The 19337-nt window shown below is 43.0% G+C and overlaps 1 protein-coding gene across 2 annotated transcripts in view; it reads right to left on the bottom strand.

The window, feature by feature from the left end:
• The window catches only part of LOC307162910 (uncharacterized protein), a 53474-nt gene that overhangs the window by 5213 nt on the left and 28924 nt on the right, over positions 1-19337 (bottom strand). The window contains exon 1 of one of the 2 annotated variants that reach the window (XM_079878657.1): positions 1629-1752. The exons of the other annotated variant lie outside the window; for it this stretch is intronic. Coding sequence (XP_079734783.1) covers positions 1629-1674 — 46 coding nt within the window. The 5' untranslated portion in view covers positions 1675-1752. Of the gene's footprint in view, positions 1-1628; positions 1753-19337 lie in introns of those variants that run through there. 2 annotated transcript variants of the gene reach the window in all.

Below are 19337 nucleotides of genomic sequence, written 5' to 3'. Positions count from 1 at the left end.
CATCCAATTTTTTATATCAGCTATGCATTCCGTTAATTTTGTGAATTGGTAAGTTTCGTCAGGGTGTGAAGAAATATAGAGCTGAGTATCATCAGCATAACAGTGAGCATAACATTTTACATTGCTTTAACTCATCAAAATAAGTTAAGCAATTTTCAACTAATCTTTTCAAGATTCAACTAATTTTTTTTTTTTTTTAATGCCAGTTTCATGTAATTTAAGTTCAAATTACTTAAACATCCAAGTTGATTGTACTTTTTTTTTTACAGTGTTCTGAATTTTGCAGGTCAACTAACAAATTATATTTAAACAACAAAACACATTTTCTTACACGTATTTGCGAATGGTAATATTTGATTTCATGATATAGTTAACAGGTTTGGGAAAGTTTTGCATAAAAAAGGGAAATGAAATAAAACCAATACATCAGTAAAACAGCACTCACGATTAGGGGCATCATTAGTATACCAGAGGCCCCTGCATTACAGCATTACAACTGGCCCCTATACCCCAAATAAAAACGTCAGTAGGCCATTAGTCAATACGCTGGCGTTTCCATTTGTGATTTTGTATGAATGAATTCAAATGACATAACTTTAGATACTTGTCTTCCTTGTTTTTCTAGCTAAAAAATTCCTTGATAACATCAATAAATTCTCAGTATCAGTAAGTTGTTTATTTTACCCAAGTTTTCAGAATGACTGCTCACTGGCTACGCTCCCTCTGTCAGTGTTTGCGATTGATAACAACATTAGTGAGTCTTGAAATATCCTGTCCTCTTCCATGCTGTTACAGAAAACTAGTTGTCCAGAACAGTTCCATTCACGCAGCAGATCTTCGGCAAAAAATGCGGTTGTGAGTCCAGAAAATGTACGGGTGTGTATTCGGTTATATAATGTCGTTGTCACTCCTGTAAACTCCAAAATAATTATTTTAAAATGATTCTTTTTGTGCAGCCAGTAGGCCTGTCAGTGTAGCTCTTGGAAGCCTGTGCATTAATGCACCCCTCCTCGCAAATGCATTTATATCTAACAATTCTGAGAGAAAAAAAAGTCCGAATTGTGAACTAAAAAGTCACAATTTACAGTGAATACACTGAAGAAAAAGAGGATGTCTGGTGAGAGGGAACATCGGAAATTCTTCTGTTGCAATATCAGGCGAGCATGATTACGAAAAAAATCATGCGGTGGGGGGCGGTGGGGGGGGGAGGAATCACGCTTTCTCAATATTTAGATCACTAAGTTCACACAGTAACTTGGCAAAATGTTTAGATTTGTAATAAATCTCAATATGGTATTACTGTAGAAATGTAACAATCTGCTGACTTACTCATTTTTTTTAATTATGTTAGACTGTTTAACTGTAATGTTCATCCTGATATAATTTAGCTACAAACCCTGAAGTACATAATTAATGCTGCTCATTTTAGTCATTGAATAATGTGCAACATTCTTATATCAATTTATTATTTTCAAAACATATGAAAAGATTTTGAAAAGAACACTAAAAATTATGATTGACAAAGTCGGAATGGTGTTTTGAAAGGATCCTATATTCCCTAGAATAATTTAAAGAACCAACACAGGTTTAGTATACAAAATTGAATTATTTTTCCTAAAAGGACTTACCTTGGAGTCCTAAAAGCAGCACTAGGGTACTCAACAGAAAAGACATGATTTAATCAGGGATTTTACAAAAAACGATCAACCTTCCCCACATGTATCTTCGACTTGTATCTTAACCATTTGAAACAAACTCCTTTTATAAACTGTTGTGGATTTCAACATTTCCTGCAAGTCTCACATCCTTCTTTCCTCATTGCCGTATACCCACCAATGAGGTGCACGCAGGGCCGTAGCTGGGGTTGTTGCTGTGGGTGGATTTGGGGAGAGGGGATTAGGTCCCCCCCCCCCCCCCCCCATTGAAATCATCACAACCCTTTTCCCCTCCAGCGACCGCCCAGGGTACCCAAGCTCAATACCCAAGCCAGTATTTTTGTACCCCAGTATTCATTGTGTATAATAAAATTTGTAAAATAAATGCTTAATAATAACTGTACTTTGGTTTTGCATGTCAAGAAAACTGACTCATCTCACCTGAGCCAATCAGTGGTCAAACAGCACTCGTCAATGTCAAAATGACCGAGATGGCCAATTAAAATCAAAGGAGGCAGGCATTAGTGTTTACAGAAGCCAAGCATGAATTTCAGACCGGTGCTTCAGTTTAACGGTCAAAAAGTGATATGTGAAATAGATGTAGCTAACATTAACAACATTAATATATGACAACTGTACGAAAGAGGTGTTAATATACAGGGATGCAAACAAACTCAACCAGCGCCGTTTTCAGCATATTAGGCATAAGATTAAGAATGAATGTGTGCATATTCCGAATGTATTTAATGAACTTAGTTACACTTTCCTGGTAGCCTTTCAGTAAATTCTCATATCATCCTCAGATCAAATGATAAAGTTTGGGTTGCTGAATATTAGATCCCTTACTTCAAAAGCACTTATTGCTAATGATATGATTACAGACTATAATCTATATGTGCTGTGTTTGATAGAAACCTGGCTAAAACCAAACGATTACATTACTTTAAATGAGTCCACCCCGCAAGATTACTGTTATAAACATGAACCTCATCTGAGAGGCAAAGGGGGAGGTGTTGCTGTAAATTTTTGTCATATTTTCAGAATTACTAAGAAGTCTAGTTTCAAATATAATTCTTTTGAAGTGTTGGTGCTTAATATAGCAATATATAGTGTAAATGATAAATCACATTTGAGATTTGTGCTAGCTACTGTACGGGCCACCAGGGCACCATACAAACTTAATCAAAAGAATTTGCTGACTTTCTATCAGAGTTAGCACTGGCTGCAGATAAAGTACTAATTGTGATTTTAATATACACATCGATAATGAAAAAGATGCATTGGGATTGGCATTTAAAGACATTCTGAACTCTATTGGAGTTAGACAACACGTGTCAGGACCTACTCATTGTCGTAATCATACTCTAGATCTAATATTATCACACGGAATCAATGTTGATGCCATTGAAATTCTGCAGAAGAGCGAAGACATTTCATGGAAAGAGAGCTCGATTGCATACAGAGAGGCCTTAAAAGCTGCTAGATCTGCTTATTTTTCAACCCTATTAGAAGAAAATAAACAAAAACCCTAGGTATTTATTTGAAACAGTGGCAAAACTAACGAAAAAGAAAGCTTCAAACACAGAAGTTTCCAAGCAACACAGCAGTAATGACTTTATGAACTTCTTCACTTATAAGATTGATAATATCAGGGAGAAAATTATAACTATGCAACCGTCTACTACAGTATCGCATCAGGCAGTGCATTGTAGTTTCCCTAAGGAAAAATTTGATTCATTCATTGCTATAGTAGAGGAAGAATTCGCTAAACTCATTAAATCATCTAAATCGACAACATGTTAGACCCTATACCGACTAAGCTACTGAAAGAGATGCTTCCAGAGGTCATAGATCCTCTTCTTAATATCATTAATTCATCTTTGTTTCTAGGATACGTACCAAAAACCTTTAAGCTGGCTATGATTAAACCGCTTGTTAAAAAAACGCAACTTGATCATACAGAATTAGTCAATTACAGGCCGATCCCGAATCTACTTTTCTGTCAAAGATACTAGAAAAGTCGGTATCCCATGTTCCTTTTTAGAAAGAAATTATATCTGCAAGGATTTCCAGTCAGGATTTAGTACTGAGACAGCTCTCGTTAGAGTCACAAATGATTTGCTCATATCATCCGATCGTGGTTGTATCTCACTATTAGTGTTACTCGATCTTAGTGCTGCATTTGATACTACTGACTACAAAATTCTTTTAAATAGACTCGAAAATTATGTTGGCATTAGCATGGTTTAAATCATACTTATCTGACCATTATCAGTTTGTAGCAGTAAATGAAGAGATGTCTCATCGATCAAAAGTTCAGTATGGCGTACCACAAGGCTCAGTACTAGGACCGTTGCTGTTCACTCTGTACATGCTACCATTAGGAGATATCATTAGGAAGCATGGCATTAGTTTTCACTGTTATGCTGATGATACTCAGCTCTATATTTCTTCACACCCTGACGAAACTTACCAATTCACAAATTCTGAAAAAACAGAGATTCTAATTATTGGACAAAAAACTTCCTCACGTAATAACCTAGAATACTGTCTAACACTTGATGGCTGCTCTGTTAAGTCTTCATCGTTGGTTAGGAACCTGGGTGTGCTCTTTGATACCAATCTTTCATTTGAAAGTCACGTGTCTAGTATCTGTAAAACCGCATTCTTCCATCTTAAAAATATTTCTAAATTACGCCATATGCTCTCATTGACAAATGCGGAACAATTAGTTAATGCTTTCATGACCTCAAGGCTAGATTATTGTAATGCTATTATGGGTGGTTGCCCTGCACTGCCCTGGAGGCTGGAGAGGAGCAGGAGAGGAAGTACATAGATATCCGACAATATAGGTATATTCCTCATTGCCGTATACCCACCAATGAGGTGCACGCAGGGTTGTTGCTGTGGGTGGATTTGGGGTGGGGGGATTAGGTCCCCCCCCCCCCACTGAAATCATCACAACCCTTTTCCCCTCCAGCGACCGCCCTGGGTACCCAAGCTCAATACCCAAGCCAGTATTTTTGTACCCCAGTATTCATTTTGTATAATACAATTTGTAAAATAAATGCTTAATAATAACTGTACTTTGGTTTTGCATGTCAAGAAAACTGACTCATCTCACCTGAGCCAATCAGTGGTCAAACAGCACTCGTCAATGTCAAAATGACCGAGATGGCCAATTAAAATCAAAGGAGGCAGGCATTACTGTTTACAGAAGCCAAGCATGAATTTCAGACCGGTGCTTCAGTTTAACCCTTTAAGGTACTACTCAACCGTTTGGTAGACCCCACTTTAAGTCACTATATTTAATTGAAAAATGCATCAAGCTTAACTCAACCTGAATGAGTCATCTCTATTGTTTGGTGTAGTTGTGCAATGCTAAAAAAAAATCCACTAGATGGCGCTGTGTCTGAGCAGCATGCCGTTTTATTGTTCCTTCAAACAGCATGTGACACAGCAAAAATTTACTCATCCTTTGATGACGCATATCGGCGGGACTTTTAAAGGTAAAACTATTTTGTTGACATATTATCGTTTCAGAGGAGATGTTAAACAGAATTATGTAACTTAATTAAACAAAAACAAGTCTTATAAGGGTCAAATAATTTTTTCAAAAAATGCTCTACCAAACGGTTGAGTAGTCCTTTTAGGGTAGAGAAGCTAGCTAATGTTGGTAAAATTAGCTAATGTTAGTAAAATTAGCTAATGTTGGTAAAATTAGCTATTTACAATGAACAAAAGGGTTAGTGTTGGTAAAATGATACATTTAATATTATTAAATTACATATTTGATGAGAAATATTTGATCAATATAGTATCTCAAGATAGTATCTCATGGGCTCAAGATACTATCTCGTGGGCTCAAGATACTATCTCGTGGGCTCAAGAAAGTAACTCGTGGCCTCAAGATAGTAACTTGTGGGCTCAAGGTAGTAACTCGTGGCCTCAAGATAGTATCTCGTGGGCTCAAGATAGTAACTCGTGGGCTCAAGATAGTAACTCGTGGCCTCAAGATAGTAACTCGTGGCCTCAAGATAGTAACTCGTGGGCTCAAGGTAGTAACTCGTGGCCTCAAGGTAGTAACTCGTGGCCTCAAGATACTAACTCGTAGTCTCAAGATAGTAACTCGTGGCCTCAAGATAGTAACTCGTGGCCTCAAGATAGTAACTCGTGGCCTCAAGATAGTATCTCGTGGCCTCAAAATAGTATCTCGTGGCCTCGAGATAGTAATTTGTGGCCTCGAGATAGTAATTCGTGGCCTCAAGATAGCAACTCGTGGCCTCAAGATAGCAACTCGTGGCCTCAAGATAGCAACTCGTGGCCTCAAGATAGTAACTCGTGGGCTCAAGGTAGTAACTCGTGGGCTCAAGGTAGTAACTCGTGGCCTCAAGGTAGTAACTCGTGGCCTCAAGGTAGTAACTCGTGGCCTCAAGATAGTAACTCGTGGCCTCAAGATAGTAACTGGTGGCCTCAAGATACTAACTCGTGGCCTCAAGATAGTAACTGGTGGCCTCAAGATAGTAACTGGTGGCCTCAAGATACTAACTCGTGGCCTCAAGATAGCAACTCGTGGCCTCAAGATACTAACTCGTGGCTTCAAGATAGTAACTCGTGGCCTCAAGGTAGTAACTCGTGGCCTCAAGATACTAACTCGTAGTCTCAAGATAGTAACTCGTGGCCTCAAGATAGTAACTCGTGGCCTCAAGATAGTAACTCGTGGCCTCAAGATAGTATCTCGTGGCCTCAAAATAGTATCTCGTGGCCTCGAGATAGTAATTTGTGGCCTCGAGATAGTAATTCGTGGCCTCAAGATAGCAACTCGTGGCCTCAAGATAGCAACTCGTGGCCTCAAGATAGCAACTCGTGGCCTCAAGATAGTAACTCGTGGGCTCAAGGTAGTAACTCGTGGGCTCAAGGTAGTAACTCGTGGCCTCAAGGTAGTAACTCGTGGCCTCAAGGTAGTAACTCGTGGCCTCAAGATAGTAACTGGTGGCCTCAAGATAGTAACTGGTGGCCTCAAGATACTAACTCGTGGCCTCAAGATAGCAACTCGTGGCCTCAAGATACTAACTCGTGGCTTCAAGATAGTAACTCGTGGCCTCAAGATAGTAACTCGTGGCCTCAAGATACTAACTCGTGGCCTCAAGATACTAACTCGTGGCTTCAAGATACTAACTCGTGGCCTCAAGATAGCAACTCGTGGCCTCAAGATAGTAACTCGTGGCGTCAAGATAGTAACTCGTGGCCTCAAGATAGTAACTCGTGGCCCTCAAGATAGTATTTCGTGGGCGTGGCCTCAAGATAGTAACTCATGGCCTCAAGATAGTAACTCGTGGCCTCAAGATAGTAACTTGTGGTCTCAAGATAGTAACAAAATCTTGAGGCCACGAGTTACTATCCTGAGGCCACAAGATAGTTATAATACATTTTTTTTGACAAAGTGGGACTTGGGGGGGCTCCGTACTAATCAAATCTTGGTTGAACTTTTGCACCAGCACACACACACACACACACGCACACACGCACACACACACACACACGCACACACGCACACACGCACACACACACACACACACACACACACACAATCTTGATGTGTTTGGAGCCATCAATAGCAACCATCAGATTTTTTATTGGTCAAGAAATTGCACTTAATATGACTTGTTCTGAATGTTGTTCTTTTACCTTGAACAGACATCTCAACCGTTTGGTAGAGCACTGTATCTAAAATACTGTAGGATCTAATTTAAAAAAAAATATTGATTGTTGTTATTGTTATCATAATTGAATAAAAAATGCAAAGAAATAATTTTTCCTTTGCTTTTTTCATGGTGCGTACCTTAAAGGGTTAACGGTCAAAAAGTGATATGTGAAATAGATGTAGCTAACATTAACAACATTAATATATGACAACTGTACGAAAGAGGTGTTAATATACAGGGATGCAAACAAACTCAACCAGCGCCGTTCTCTTACGAGAGGTCTCTCGTACTGCGTCTTAGCTAAGACGCTATGGGAAAAGACCTCTTTTCACGAAATACTGAAGCCAAAAATTATCCTTAATTTTGTATTATTGTAAAACGCGTTGCAGCAGCACGCGGCCATAGGCGAGACGGCTCGCTTGCTCATTGGCTGCTCTGCGGCAACTGCATTAGCCTATCGAGCGAGGCCTGAAGTGACGTCAGGCCAATGAGGGTGCTTCGCGCCCTCTGTGCCACTTCCCGCCGAAAGGGGTGTGGCTTACCCCTATAAAGGGAGCTTGAGAAGGCTGATCCACTAATTTTTTCATCTCTTCAGCGAAGCTCACGCATCGCTGGATCACGGGAAGACCGCGCGCCGTCTGAGAAAGCACCTTCAGCGGGACGAGCCACTCTAGAAGCTGCTTGCCCACACCGCCTTCCACCGCCGTTCCAGCTGCGCTATCCGGCGCCTATATCCTTCTCTAAGCTGTGTTTTGTGTATGTATGTACCATTTAACACTAAAAGAGCTGGGTGTCTTTTTCAAGACGCCCCCCCCTTTCCGAGAGGATCATGCAGCTCTCGCGCTCGCTGACGGCGCCGCCCTCACTCCGAGCCGATTGCCTATGGTGACTTTGAGAATTCACCTGCCATTCTTCTGCGAGGCTGCTCCTCCTCCGCGGACGGGGTTAGTTTTTTCTTTGCGTTACAAGAAAAACTACCCTGCCCCCGCGCGTCATTCACCGGCGAAAGAAAAAAAAAAAAAAAAAAGAAGTGTTCTTAGTCTCGCTGAGGCCAGACTGCCCTTTTTTCCCTCACATTTCTCAGTTCCCTGATTAGGCAACTGGAAATATCATATTGCCGCAAGCGAGTCTGTGTTTTTCCCCTGTAGCTCAGTGGTGAAATCATAGGTCTTTCGCACGGGAGACCGGAGTTCGAATCCCGGTCTAGCGGCATATATTTATGCCGCCAATGCTTTGCTCTGTCAGTCCCCTGAGGGCGACTGCGGAGGTGCATTTTGCAGCCAGCAAGCGCGTAGTACCCGCTTGCCTGCAACCGAACACCGCTCTACGGTTCCCGTGCGTCACTGGCGAAAGGAGAATAGAGTGTTTTTAGCCCCGCTGAAAACCGGGCGATTTCCACTCTTCTCACATTCTGGCACTTTTCAGGCGTCTGAAAATGTCAGTATTGCATGTTGTGCTACCCGCATATGTTGTGCTACCCGCAAATATTTTTGCCGCCAAATGCAAATCACTCTGTCAGTGCCCTGAGAGGCCACTGCAGATGTGTATTTTGCAGCCGACCAGCACGTGGTACAACCCGCGCTCGACTAGCCGCCACCCCGCTCCGCGTGGGCCACGGCCAGGGTTTACGGTGAAGCACAAAGCCATCCTAGCACGCCTAGGAAAGCGCCGGTGTCCGAGCCCCATCGTGGCCGGACTTCCACCGAAGCCCGTCGCTCGTTCAGTTCCAAGAAATGTGACTGTTTCAGTGTATTCTGCAGTGTACAAGCCCGCTTGCCTGCACACAAAAGCCTTTTACGGCTACCCAGATAAATCACATGGGATGTATTTTCTGGTGTCCCGGCCACGGCCGATGGTGCTATATGTGTAGAGAAGATGCCCACTGCCTAGTGCCCATCCCTGCACACAAGCACAGCCCTTCACATAGGGCCCGCGCTCATAAAATCGACTCAGGTCGATCGCGCACACAACATGGCAAACACCATATTCTGCATGTCTCCTGTGTGCATTCGCTCTGCTCAGGCAAACAGTGCGCTCACTGCAGTGAATGTGCCCGCTCTCCGCGCCCATTTTCACTCACAGACATTATATGTCCCACGGGACTCGCCCAGCCCTCCCTCGCTCGGTTAAGCACCGCAGCAGGGTCGAGCACGGGCAGTCTGCCCGCTGTTATCAGCGCGCTAAAGCGCCTCTGCCGCTAAACGAGCAGAGCGCGCTTCAAAAAAAAAAAAAAAAAAAATCCCGGCCACGGCCGATGGTGCTTCAAGTGTAGAGCAGATGCCCACTGTCCAGTGCCCATCCCTACGCACTAGCACAGCCCTTCACAGGGCCCGCGCTTATAGAATCGACTCAGGTCGATCGCGCATTCAACATAGTAAACGTGCCCACTGCCTCAGTGCCCACGAACACTATGTTCTGCAAATGCCACGGTTTCTATGAAACGAAACCTGTGCGCGCTCGCTCTGCTCAGGCAGACAGCGCGCCCGCAGCAGTAAATGTGCCCGCTCCACCGCGCCCACACTTACTCACAGACATCATGAGTCCTACGGGACTCGCTCAGCCCTCCCTCACTCGGTTAAGCGCCGTAGCGGGGTCGAGCGCTGTGATCAGCACGCTCCCCGCCTCAGATGTCACAGGCATGACGCCTATGTTACAGCACACCGAAGCACTTCTGTCGCCCAGCGACCAGAGCGCACTTCACATCCAACCTTTAGCCTACCATGCAGATGCATGGGCAGCGCTTCCAGGGGTTTCGGATTGGGTGCTAGACATTATAAAGAGAGGCTACTCGCTACAGTTTTGTCGCCGTCCTCGCCGCTTCACAGCGCGAGTCGAAACTACGGTGAATTCGGAAGTAGCACACCTACTTCGTGCAAAAATATCAAAACTGATGAGCAAAGGGGCTATAGAGCCTTTATCTCAAGCTCAAAGCGAAGGGGGGCTGTACAGCAGATACTTCCTGGTTCCCAAAAAAGACGGGGGTCTCAGACCCATACTGGATCTAAGACAGCTGAACAAAGCATTAGCGAAACGCAGTTTCAAAATGCTCACGACCAGAAAAATCCTCGCGCATTTTCGCCGAGGAGACTGGTTTATGTCGATAGATCTGAAGGACGCGTATTTTCAAATACAAATAGCGTCATGTCACAGGCGATACTTGAGATTCGCCTTCGAGGGCCAGGCATACCAGTACACAGTCCTGCCGTTCGGCCTGTCCCTAGCGCCCCGTACATTTACGAGGTGCATGGACGCAGCACTCGCGCCTCTCAGACTCCGAGGCATGCGAGTGCTGAACTATTTGGACGACTGGCTGATTCTAGCTCAATCACGATCAGAGCTCGTGGAGCACAGGACCATTTTACTCGATCACCTCGAGAATCTCGGTCTCAGAATCAACTGGGCGAAGAGCTCTCTGAACCCCAGTCAAACGATATCGTTTTCTGGGCACAGTTCTGGACTCACAGTCTATGATAGCGCGTCTGTCACCACAGCGCGTGCTAGGCATTCAGCGCGCAGCGAGCTCTTTCCGCTGCGGCGCGACCATCACGCTCAAAATGTTTCAACGGATGCTCGGTCTTATGGCCTCAGCATCAGCAGTTCTCCAGCTGGGCCTGCTCCGCATGCGTCCTCTGCAGTTCTGGTTGATGGCGCGAGTACCGCGCAGAGCGTGGGCATCCGGTCAGCTCTGTCTCAAGGTCAATCAGAGTTGTGTTACAGCTCTGAAACCTTGGAAAGCAAGCGACTGGTACCAGTCAGGTGTAAGCCTGGGGACTTCCTCGAGAGTGAAAGTGGTGTCGACAGACGCCTCCACCTCGGGATGGGGAGCGCTGCTCGAGGGCAGACCGTTCTTTGGCCAGTGGTCAGAACAGGAGAAGCTCCAACATATCAACTGCCTAGAAATGCTGGCAGTGGACAACGCGCTGATGCGTTTTCGTCCCCAAATAAAAGGACACCACGTCCTAGTCCGCTCGGACAATATGTCTGTGGTGTCCTGCATAAATCGCCAGGGCGGTCTCAGATCCCGAAACTTATACAGGCTGGCGGAACGCCTCCTGGTATGGGCTCAGCGCAACTTGCGCTCGCTGAGAGCAGTGCATGTGCCTGGGCTCCAGAACTTGGGACCAGACAGGCTGTCCAGGAACAACATTCCTACGGGCGAATGGTCTCTACACCCACAGACAGTCCAGCTGTTGTGGGAGAGATTCGGCAGAGCGGATGTAGACCTGTTCGCGTCTCACGAAAACGCTCACTGCCCCGTGTTCTTACCAAGAGCGAGAGCGCGCTGTCCCAAACGTGGCCGCGCTGTCCGCTCTATGCTTTTCCCCCGTCTCACTCCTGCCTCAGGTGATAGAACGGATCAGGGAAACGAAATGCTCAGTGCTGCTTGTAGCACCGTTCTGGGAGAACCAACCTTGGTTCCCAGTTCTGATGCAGTTAGCAGACACTGCCCCATGGCCAGTGCCATTTGAGGAGGGACCTCCTCTCTCAGGCCAGGGGTTCGATTTGGCACCCTCACCCGGAATTGTGGTCCCTCCACGTGTGGGCGCTCAACGGGTACCCGCTGATCTCTCAGTGGGAGTGCTAAACACTATCACTCAGGCTAGAGCTCCGTCTACCAGACGTCTCTACGCCTCAAAGTGGTCGGTATTCTCCAGCTGGTGCACAGCTCGGGGTTTCTCACCCTCCGACTGTAGGGTGACGGAGGTTTTCTCCTTCCTGCAAGAGCTGTTGGATAAGGGCAGAGCCCCTTCCACGCTCAAAGTCTATGTGGCGGCTATCGCAGCGTTCTATAACGCAACGCTCGGTCAGTCAATAGGAAGGAACGATTTAGTCATCCGCTTCCTCAGGGGAGCTAGGGGGCTGAATCCTCCCAGGCCCCCTTCAGTCCCTATGTGGGACCTCTCTACGGTTTTGGAAGCCATGAAAGGTGATCCTTTCGAGCCCATCCAAACAAATAGCCTCAAACATCTGTCTTTCAAAACAGTGTTTTTGCTGGCTCCTCAACACACCGTTTCGGGCTCAGATAATTTCCCTGTCTGCCCTGCCGGTGTCGGGCGAGGAAGGAGACGCAAGCGTTCTTTGTCCAGTTAGGGCACTAAGAGCTTATGTGTCTCGCTCGTCTGTTTTTCGACAGACTGAGCAGCTATAGACTGAGCAGCTATTTGTCTCGTTCAGAGGACGTTCCAAGGGACTGGCTGTTTCGAGAAAAAGCCTATCCAGATGGATAGTTGACGCCATAGCGCTGGCTTACACTGCCAAATGCTTACAGTGCCCGTTGGGTGTCAAAGCGCACTCCACGAGAGGCGTCGCCTCTCCGTGGGCTTGGTCTAGCGGGATTTCCTTACAGGACATATGTATGGCGGCGGGCTGGGTCTCGCCGTCTACATTCATAAGGTTTTATAACCTTGAGGTTCCCGCCTTGCAGGCTAAGCTACTGTCGGTCTAACGAATCAGTTCTGTCTGATTACGACGCTGAGATCGTGAGCGCTGTGCGCAGCCGACTAATATACTATGGGCAGTATGGCGTAAGACCCGCATTTTCCACATTAGTCAGGCTACCCGCCTTGTCTATGTGATGTCATGTTATCGCGTCTACGGACGCTGCTATATGTGGGACGGAGGGAACCCCCCCCCTTCCTGTTCCAGGACTCTCTGTGAGTCCCTCTGGTGATTGTGCACTTTAAATCCTGGGCTTCGCTTCCAGGTTTATTAGTGTCTGATCCCAGCACGCACGGCGTTTTACAATGGGTCCCATTTTACAATGGGTCCCATAGCGTCTTAGCTAAGACTCAGTACGAGAGACCTCTCGTAAGAGAACGTACTCGGTTACTAACGTAACCTCGGTTCTCTCTAGAAGAGGGAACGAGTACTGCGTTCCCTGCCGTGCGTGCGATCCACTCTGGTTCGCTTCGGCGATGAAAAATTAGTGGATCAGCCTTCTCGAGCTCCCTTTATAGGGGTAAGCCACACCCCTTTCGGCGGGAAGTGGCACAGAGGGCGCGAAGCACCCTCATTGGCCTGACGTCACTTCAGGCCTCGCTCGATAGGCTAATGCAGTTGCCGCAGAGCAGCCAATGAGCAAGCGAGCCGTCTCGCCTATGGCCGCGTGCTGCTGCAACGCGTTTTACAATAATACAAAATTAAGGATAATTTTTGGCTTCAGTATTTCGTGAAAAGAGGTCTTTTCCCATAGCGTCTTAGCTAAGACGCAGTACTCGTTCCCTCTTCTAGAGAGAACCGAGGTTACGTTAGTAACCGAGTACGTTTTCAGCATATTAGGCATAAGATTAAGAATGAATGGGTCTCATTCATGAAACATTCGTAAATATACGAGTAAATATGTGAGTGATTTGCACGTAAAGAGACATTCCCGAAAATTCTTCTCCTGATTCACAAATACTTCGTAAACGTCAGATTTGATAGTGAAATGTGTGTGTGGGTTAATGAATTCCAATCAGTCGTAAATGGGACGCGCGTGCACGCTCATCCTTAATTACCATAAATCCCGCCCATTAAATCCGACTGACAACTATATATGGGCATCATATTATGACACGAAACGAAGGATTTCAACATGTCTTCTCAAAAGCGAACGAAGAAGAGAAATTTCTCTGATGCAGAAATTGAAGTTTTTATTATCAGAAGTTCATTCAAAACGCCACATTTTATTTTCAAGCGTACATAGTGGCGTATCAGGTCCTAAAAAAAATGATTTTTTAGGTAATACCTAAATGCTTTAGGTAAAAAATCTTGGCAGCATATTACAGATGCAGTTATTGGAGTTTCATCTGTTAATCGAGCAGTCCCAGAAGTGAAAAGAAAATGGTTCGACATGAAGCTTGACTGCAACACTTGTGACTTGCGGACTTGTAAAAAAAAAAAAAAAAAAAGAATAAACAGCTTGAATATAAAAATAAATAAAAATAAAATAAAAAAAGACTTGCGGACTTGTGTTCCGTTTGCAGATGTTATTACTGGCTCTCGTAATAAAAGTAAAAAGAAAAACCGTATGTAATTAGGCTACTATATAATATTTTTTCAAAATGCTGTGTAAATATGTACCCGATTACGGTGAATTAAAAGGCAGCCTTATTAATTAGCAAAACGTTCGGATGTTAAACGCACTATTTACGCGAGGCTGGGAGCAGGTGTAGATTTCTTTCGTACTAACATTTGGGAAATACGAACATTTTAATGAATCCGAAAATTTACGCCAGAACCACTTTACACACGATTTACACAAAAATTCGTTCTGCTCGTGTTTCATGAATGAGACCCAATGTGTGCATATTCCGAATGTATTTAATGAACTTAGTTACACTTTCCTGGTAGCCTTTCAGTAAATTCTCATATCAGACATCCTCAGATCAAATGATAAAGTTTGGGTTGCTGAATATTAGATCCCCTTACTTCGAAAGCACTTATTGCTAATGATATGATTACAGACTATAATCTATATGTGCTGTGTTTGATAGAAACCTGGCTAAAACCAAACGATTACATTACTTTAAATGAGTCCACCCCGCAAGATTACTGTTATAAACATGAACCTCATCTGAGAGGCAAAGGGGGAGGTGTTGCTGTAAATTTTTGTCATATTTTCAGAATTACTAAGAAGTCTAGTTTCAAATATAATTCTTTTGAAGTGTTGGTGCTTAATATAGCAATATATAGTATAAATGATAAATCACATTTGAGATTTGTGCTGGCTACTGTACGGGCCACCAGGGCACCATACAAACTTTATCAAAAGAATTTGCTGACTTTCTATCAGAGTTAGCACTGGCTGCAGATAAAGTCCTAATTGTTGGTGATTTGAATATACATTTGGATAACGAAAAAGATGCATTGGGATTGGCATTTAAAGGGTTAGTTCACCCCAAAATGAAAATTCTGTCAGTAATTACTCACCCTCATGTTGTTCCAACCATGTAAGTCTTTCGTTTATCTTCGGAACACAAATTAAGATATTTTTGATGAAATCTGACGGTTGCATCACTCCTCCATAGGCTTTCAGAGGGACCGAAACTCGTCGGCCCAGAAAAGTTATTAAAAATATCGTTAAAATAGTCCAAGTGACTACAGTGGCTCTTCATTACGTTTATCATGCGACGACAATACTTTTTGTGCGGAAAAACAACAAAAATAACGACTTTATCCAACTATTAGTGTTCTTCAATGTGGGCCTCTGACGAGAGTTCACGGGAGTGCCACGACGCATGCGCGAGAACTGAGATTACGGCCTTCTTCTTCTTCGTTCTACCAGAGCCCGTCTACGGATATAGATATAATTAGGAAGCATGGCATTAGTTTTCACTGTTATGCTGATGATACTCAGTTCTATATTTCTTCACACCCTGACGAAACTTACCAATTCACAAAATTAACGGAATGCATAGCTGATATAAAAAATTGGATGACTAGTAATTTCCTACTACTAAATTCTGAAAAAACAGAGATTCTAATTATTGGACAAAAAACTTCCTCACGTAATAACCTAGAATACTGTCTAACACTTGATGGCTGCTCTGTTAAGTCTTCATCGTTGGTTAGGAACCTGGGTGTGCTCTTTGATACCAATCTTTAATTTGAAAATCACGTGTCTAGTAGGCCTATCTGTAAAACCGCATTCTTCCATCTTAAAAATATTTCTAAATTATGCCATATGCTCTCATTGACAAATGCGGAACAATTAGTCCATGCTTTCATGACCTCGAGGCTAGATTATTGTAATCCTATTATGGGTGGTTGCCCTGCACGCTTTATAAACAAATTACAGCTGGTTCAAAACGCAGCAGCTCGAGTTACCAAAACCAGGAAGTATGACCATATTAGCCCAGTTCTGTCAACACTGCATTGGCTCCCTATTAAACATCGTACAAATTTTAAAATATTGCTGATTACTTACAAAGCACTAAATGGTTTAGCTCCGCAGTACTTGAGCGAGCTCTTAACGCATTATAGTCCTTCACTTCTATTGCGATCTCAAAATGCCGTTCAGTTGATAATACCTAGAATATCAAAATCAACTGCTGGCGGTAGATCCTTTTCCCATTTAGCACCAAAACTTTGGAACAGTCTTCCTAACATTGTCCGGGAAGCAGACACACTCTGTCAGTTCAAAGCTAGACTAAAAATAACATCTCTTTGACCTAGCATACACAACACATTATAGACTTCTATAATTCAATATTAGGCTGCATAGTTTAGGTCAGCCGGAACCGGGAACACTTCCCATAAATCCTGATGTACTCGTTACATCATAAGAAGAATGGCGTCTTCGCTAATAGTCTCTCTATTTATCCCGAGGTTAGCTGCAGTCTGCCGGATCCAGATCTGATGAAGGACCTGCGCCTGGGCGCGACGACAACACAGTCCTGAAGTGTCAACTACTCTCTCCCCTGTGAAGGCCTCCTTCCCTTCTCCTTACCTCTACAGATAAAGCGTTGTCGAGATGATTCCGGTTCGCGTGGCTATGCGGAAGCGATAGAAATTCTGTATTATAAATTTAAAGCCAGACAAGTAGTTTGTTGAGGGTTGTTTTTTAGGGAAGGACTACACGCCTGCGCACATATATTCAAACACGCATACCTATAGACTGAACTCATAATACGCATGTGTACGCTTGTGTACGCTATCAGTGTTCTCACGGGTTCGCGTTTTTGAAGTTTGTGCAGAAAGAACTTAAAGCTACACTGTGTAGGATTTTCTCCCATCTAGCAGTGAAATTGTTTATGACTACCAACTGAATATTACTTTCTAGCCCCTCCCATTCCGAGGGCGTTTTAACTCCTACGGTGGCCGTATTATTTCAAATCTGCCGGCAGTCGCGAGTAATCTCCCCCTCGCATTCGTCACGGTGCCACTGAGTGTCAAAACGCGAAAGGCGAAGCTTGAATTTCCAGGTATGTCCCTCTTTGGCTAATGTATTTTCAAGATGGAGGCGCAACATGGCTGCCGCCATTCGAGCGACTCGCTCGTATGTATTCTAAATGGCAGATTCTACGCTTACGAGAATACTTGATTAGTTGGTAGAAGTAATTACACATTAATGAGCACATATGATTTTGAATGAACAAAGTGTTTTTGCTAAGAATCAACTTAAAAATTACACAGGATAGTTGATATGAAAATTGTTATCATTCAGTTATCATTTACCATGATTTTGTCATTCCATATCCAAATGCTAAATGCCAAGGATGCCGTCCCATGAAACTTGGAACTGCTGTTGCCTCCCTGAACCTGTATTGTCGGTACCGCCCTTCCTCTCCTGCTCCTCTCCAGCCTCCAGGGCAGTACCGGCAATACAGGTTCAGGGAGGCAACAGCAGTTCCAAGTTTCATGGGACGGCCTCCTTGGCCGTTTTTTGGGAGAGCGGGCAGTTCTTGAGTTATTAAGTTATTAAGTTATTAAGATTCAAATAATTTTTTTAAGTCCATTCAATATCATTTAAGTTTAAATTACTTAAACATCCAAGCTGACTGTACTTAATTTAAGGCAGCAACTTTTTTTTACAGTGCAAGGGAATCAAAAGCAAGCTCAATTTTTACCTTATTTCGAAAACTCAAGTTTCTGTTGTTCTGAATATTTCAGAAGCCTTTTTAAAAGTCTACGATTGAAACATGTATATTATATAAAATTCAACCCGCCAAAGTGGTTAGAAGGAGTGACTGCGTTACACGCCATGGCTGAAATCCACCTGCATTTGGCGGGATGGCGGGTATTAATGTCAAGCCCTACTATATAGAAATCTTCGAAATATTGGAATATTTAAACATCGAAATATTGGAAATCGAATATTCAAGCCGTTTATCCATTTTCTAACCCTGAACTTAAAAACATTCAGTGTTTTTCCTTATTTAAAATAAAGTATTTTCACAACATATCCTGTGTTGGAATTGATTTGTTAATAAAGTGATGTGATAAAATGTGTTCTATATTTTGCTTAATACAGTCTTTTTGTTAGCCAATGTTTTTCATGCAGTTTTGCAGTAACACTTTACAATAAGGTTTCATTAGTTAACATCAGTTAACTATTTTAGTTAACATGAATTAAGAATGAACAATACTTAATTAATCTCAGTTAATGTTAATTTCAACATTTACTAATACATTGATAAAATCAAAAGTTGTGTTTGTTAACATTAGTGAATGCACTGTGAAGTAACACGAACAAACAAGGAACGACTGTATCTTTATTGACTAATATTAACAAAGATTAATAAATACTGTAACAAATGTTTTGTTCATTGTTAGTTTGTGTTAGTTAATACATTTACTAATGTTAATTAATGAAACCTTATTGTAAAGTGTTACCATTTTTTCTTTTGGGACAGTGAGAATTAAACAATTGCTATACAATTTATTTACAAATATTTAATTGGACCAACGACACGGTTTGATAAACTAAATTTCTCCATTGGCTCAACATATTATTTCGGATTGAGCCCATGTTAACTGTGGCCACAATTAATAAAATTCAATTCACAGAAATTCAGTTAAGCCAATTGAAAAATGTAGATGTGACCAGTCGCTACAAAATTTTGAGCTGGAGAGGTTTGAAATTTTTTACAGTGTGATGTTCCTCATTTGTCTATGAATAAAAGTGGCGTGTCTAAGGAATGTGAAGGGCGCACATTTAAAATAAAAAAGTTGGGTTAAAAATGACCCAACAGATAACCCAATGGTGGGTTGATATAGCACCAACCTATTGTTGGGTTATTTTAACCAAATGTATTAGAATGTTTTGTGGTGCAGTGTGGGAATATTTATGAGCGAATTGTGGAAAATATGAACTACTTATGAATATTATTGATTTATGATATTCTAGTACACAAGCAAAGGAAATAATATGTGAAAAATCACTTCTTTTCAGCATCTAGTTTGGGTAGTGATGAAAAAATCTAAGGGTGCTCTACCCTACAATAGCTTTGCCATTCGAGATTTGTATAATGCAAAGCGTCATAGTTTTGAAATG

The sequence above is a fragment of the Squalius cephalus genome (genome assembly GCF_949319135.1).
Source record: "Squalius cephalus genome assembly, chromosome: 8".
In the NCBI taxonomy this organism is placed as follows: Eukaryota; Metazoa; Chordata; class Actinopteri; order Cypriniformes; family Leuciscidae; genus Squalius; species Squalius cephalus.
The sequence above is the reverse complement of the archived record's forward strand: the minus strand, read 5'-3'. Positions and strand labels throughout refer to the sequence as shown.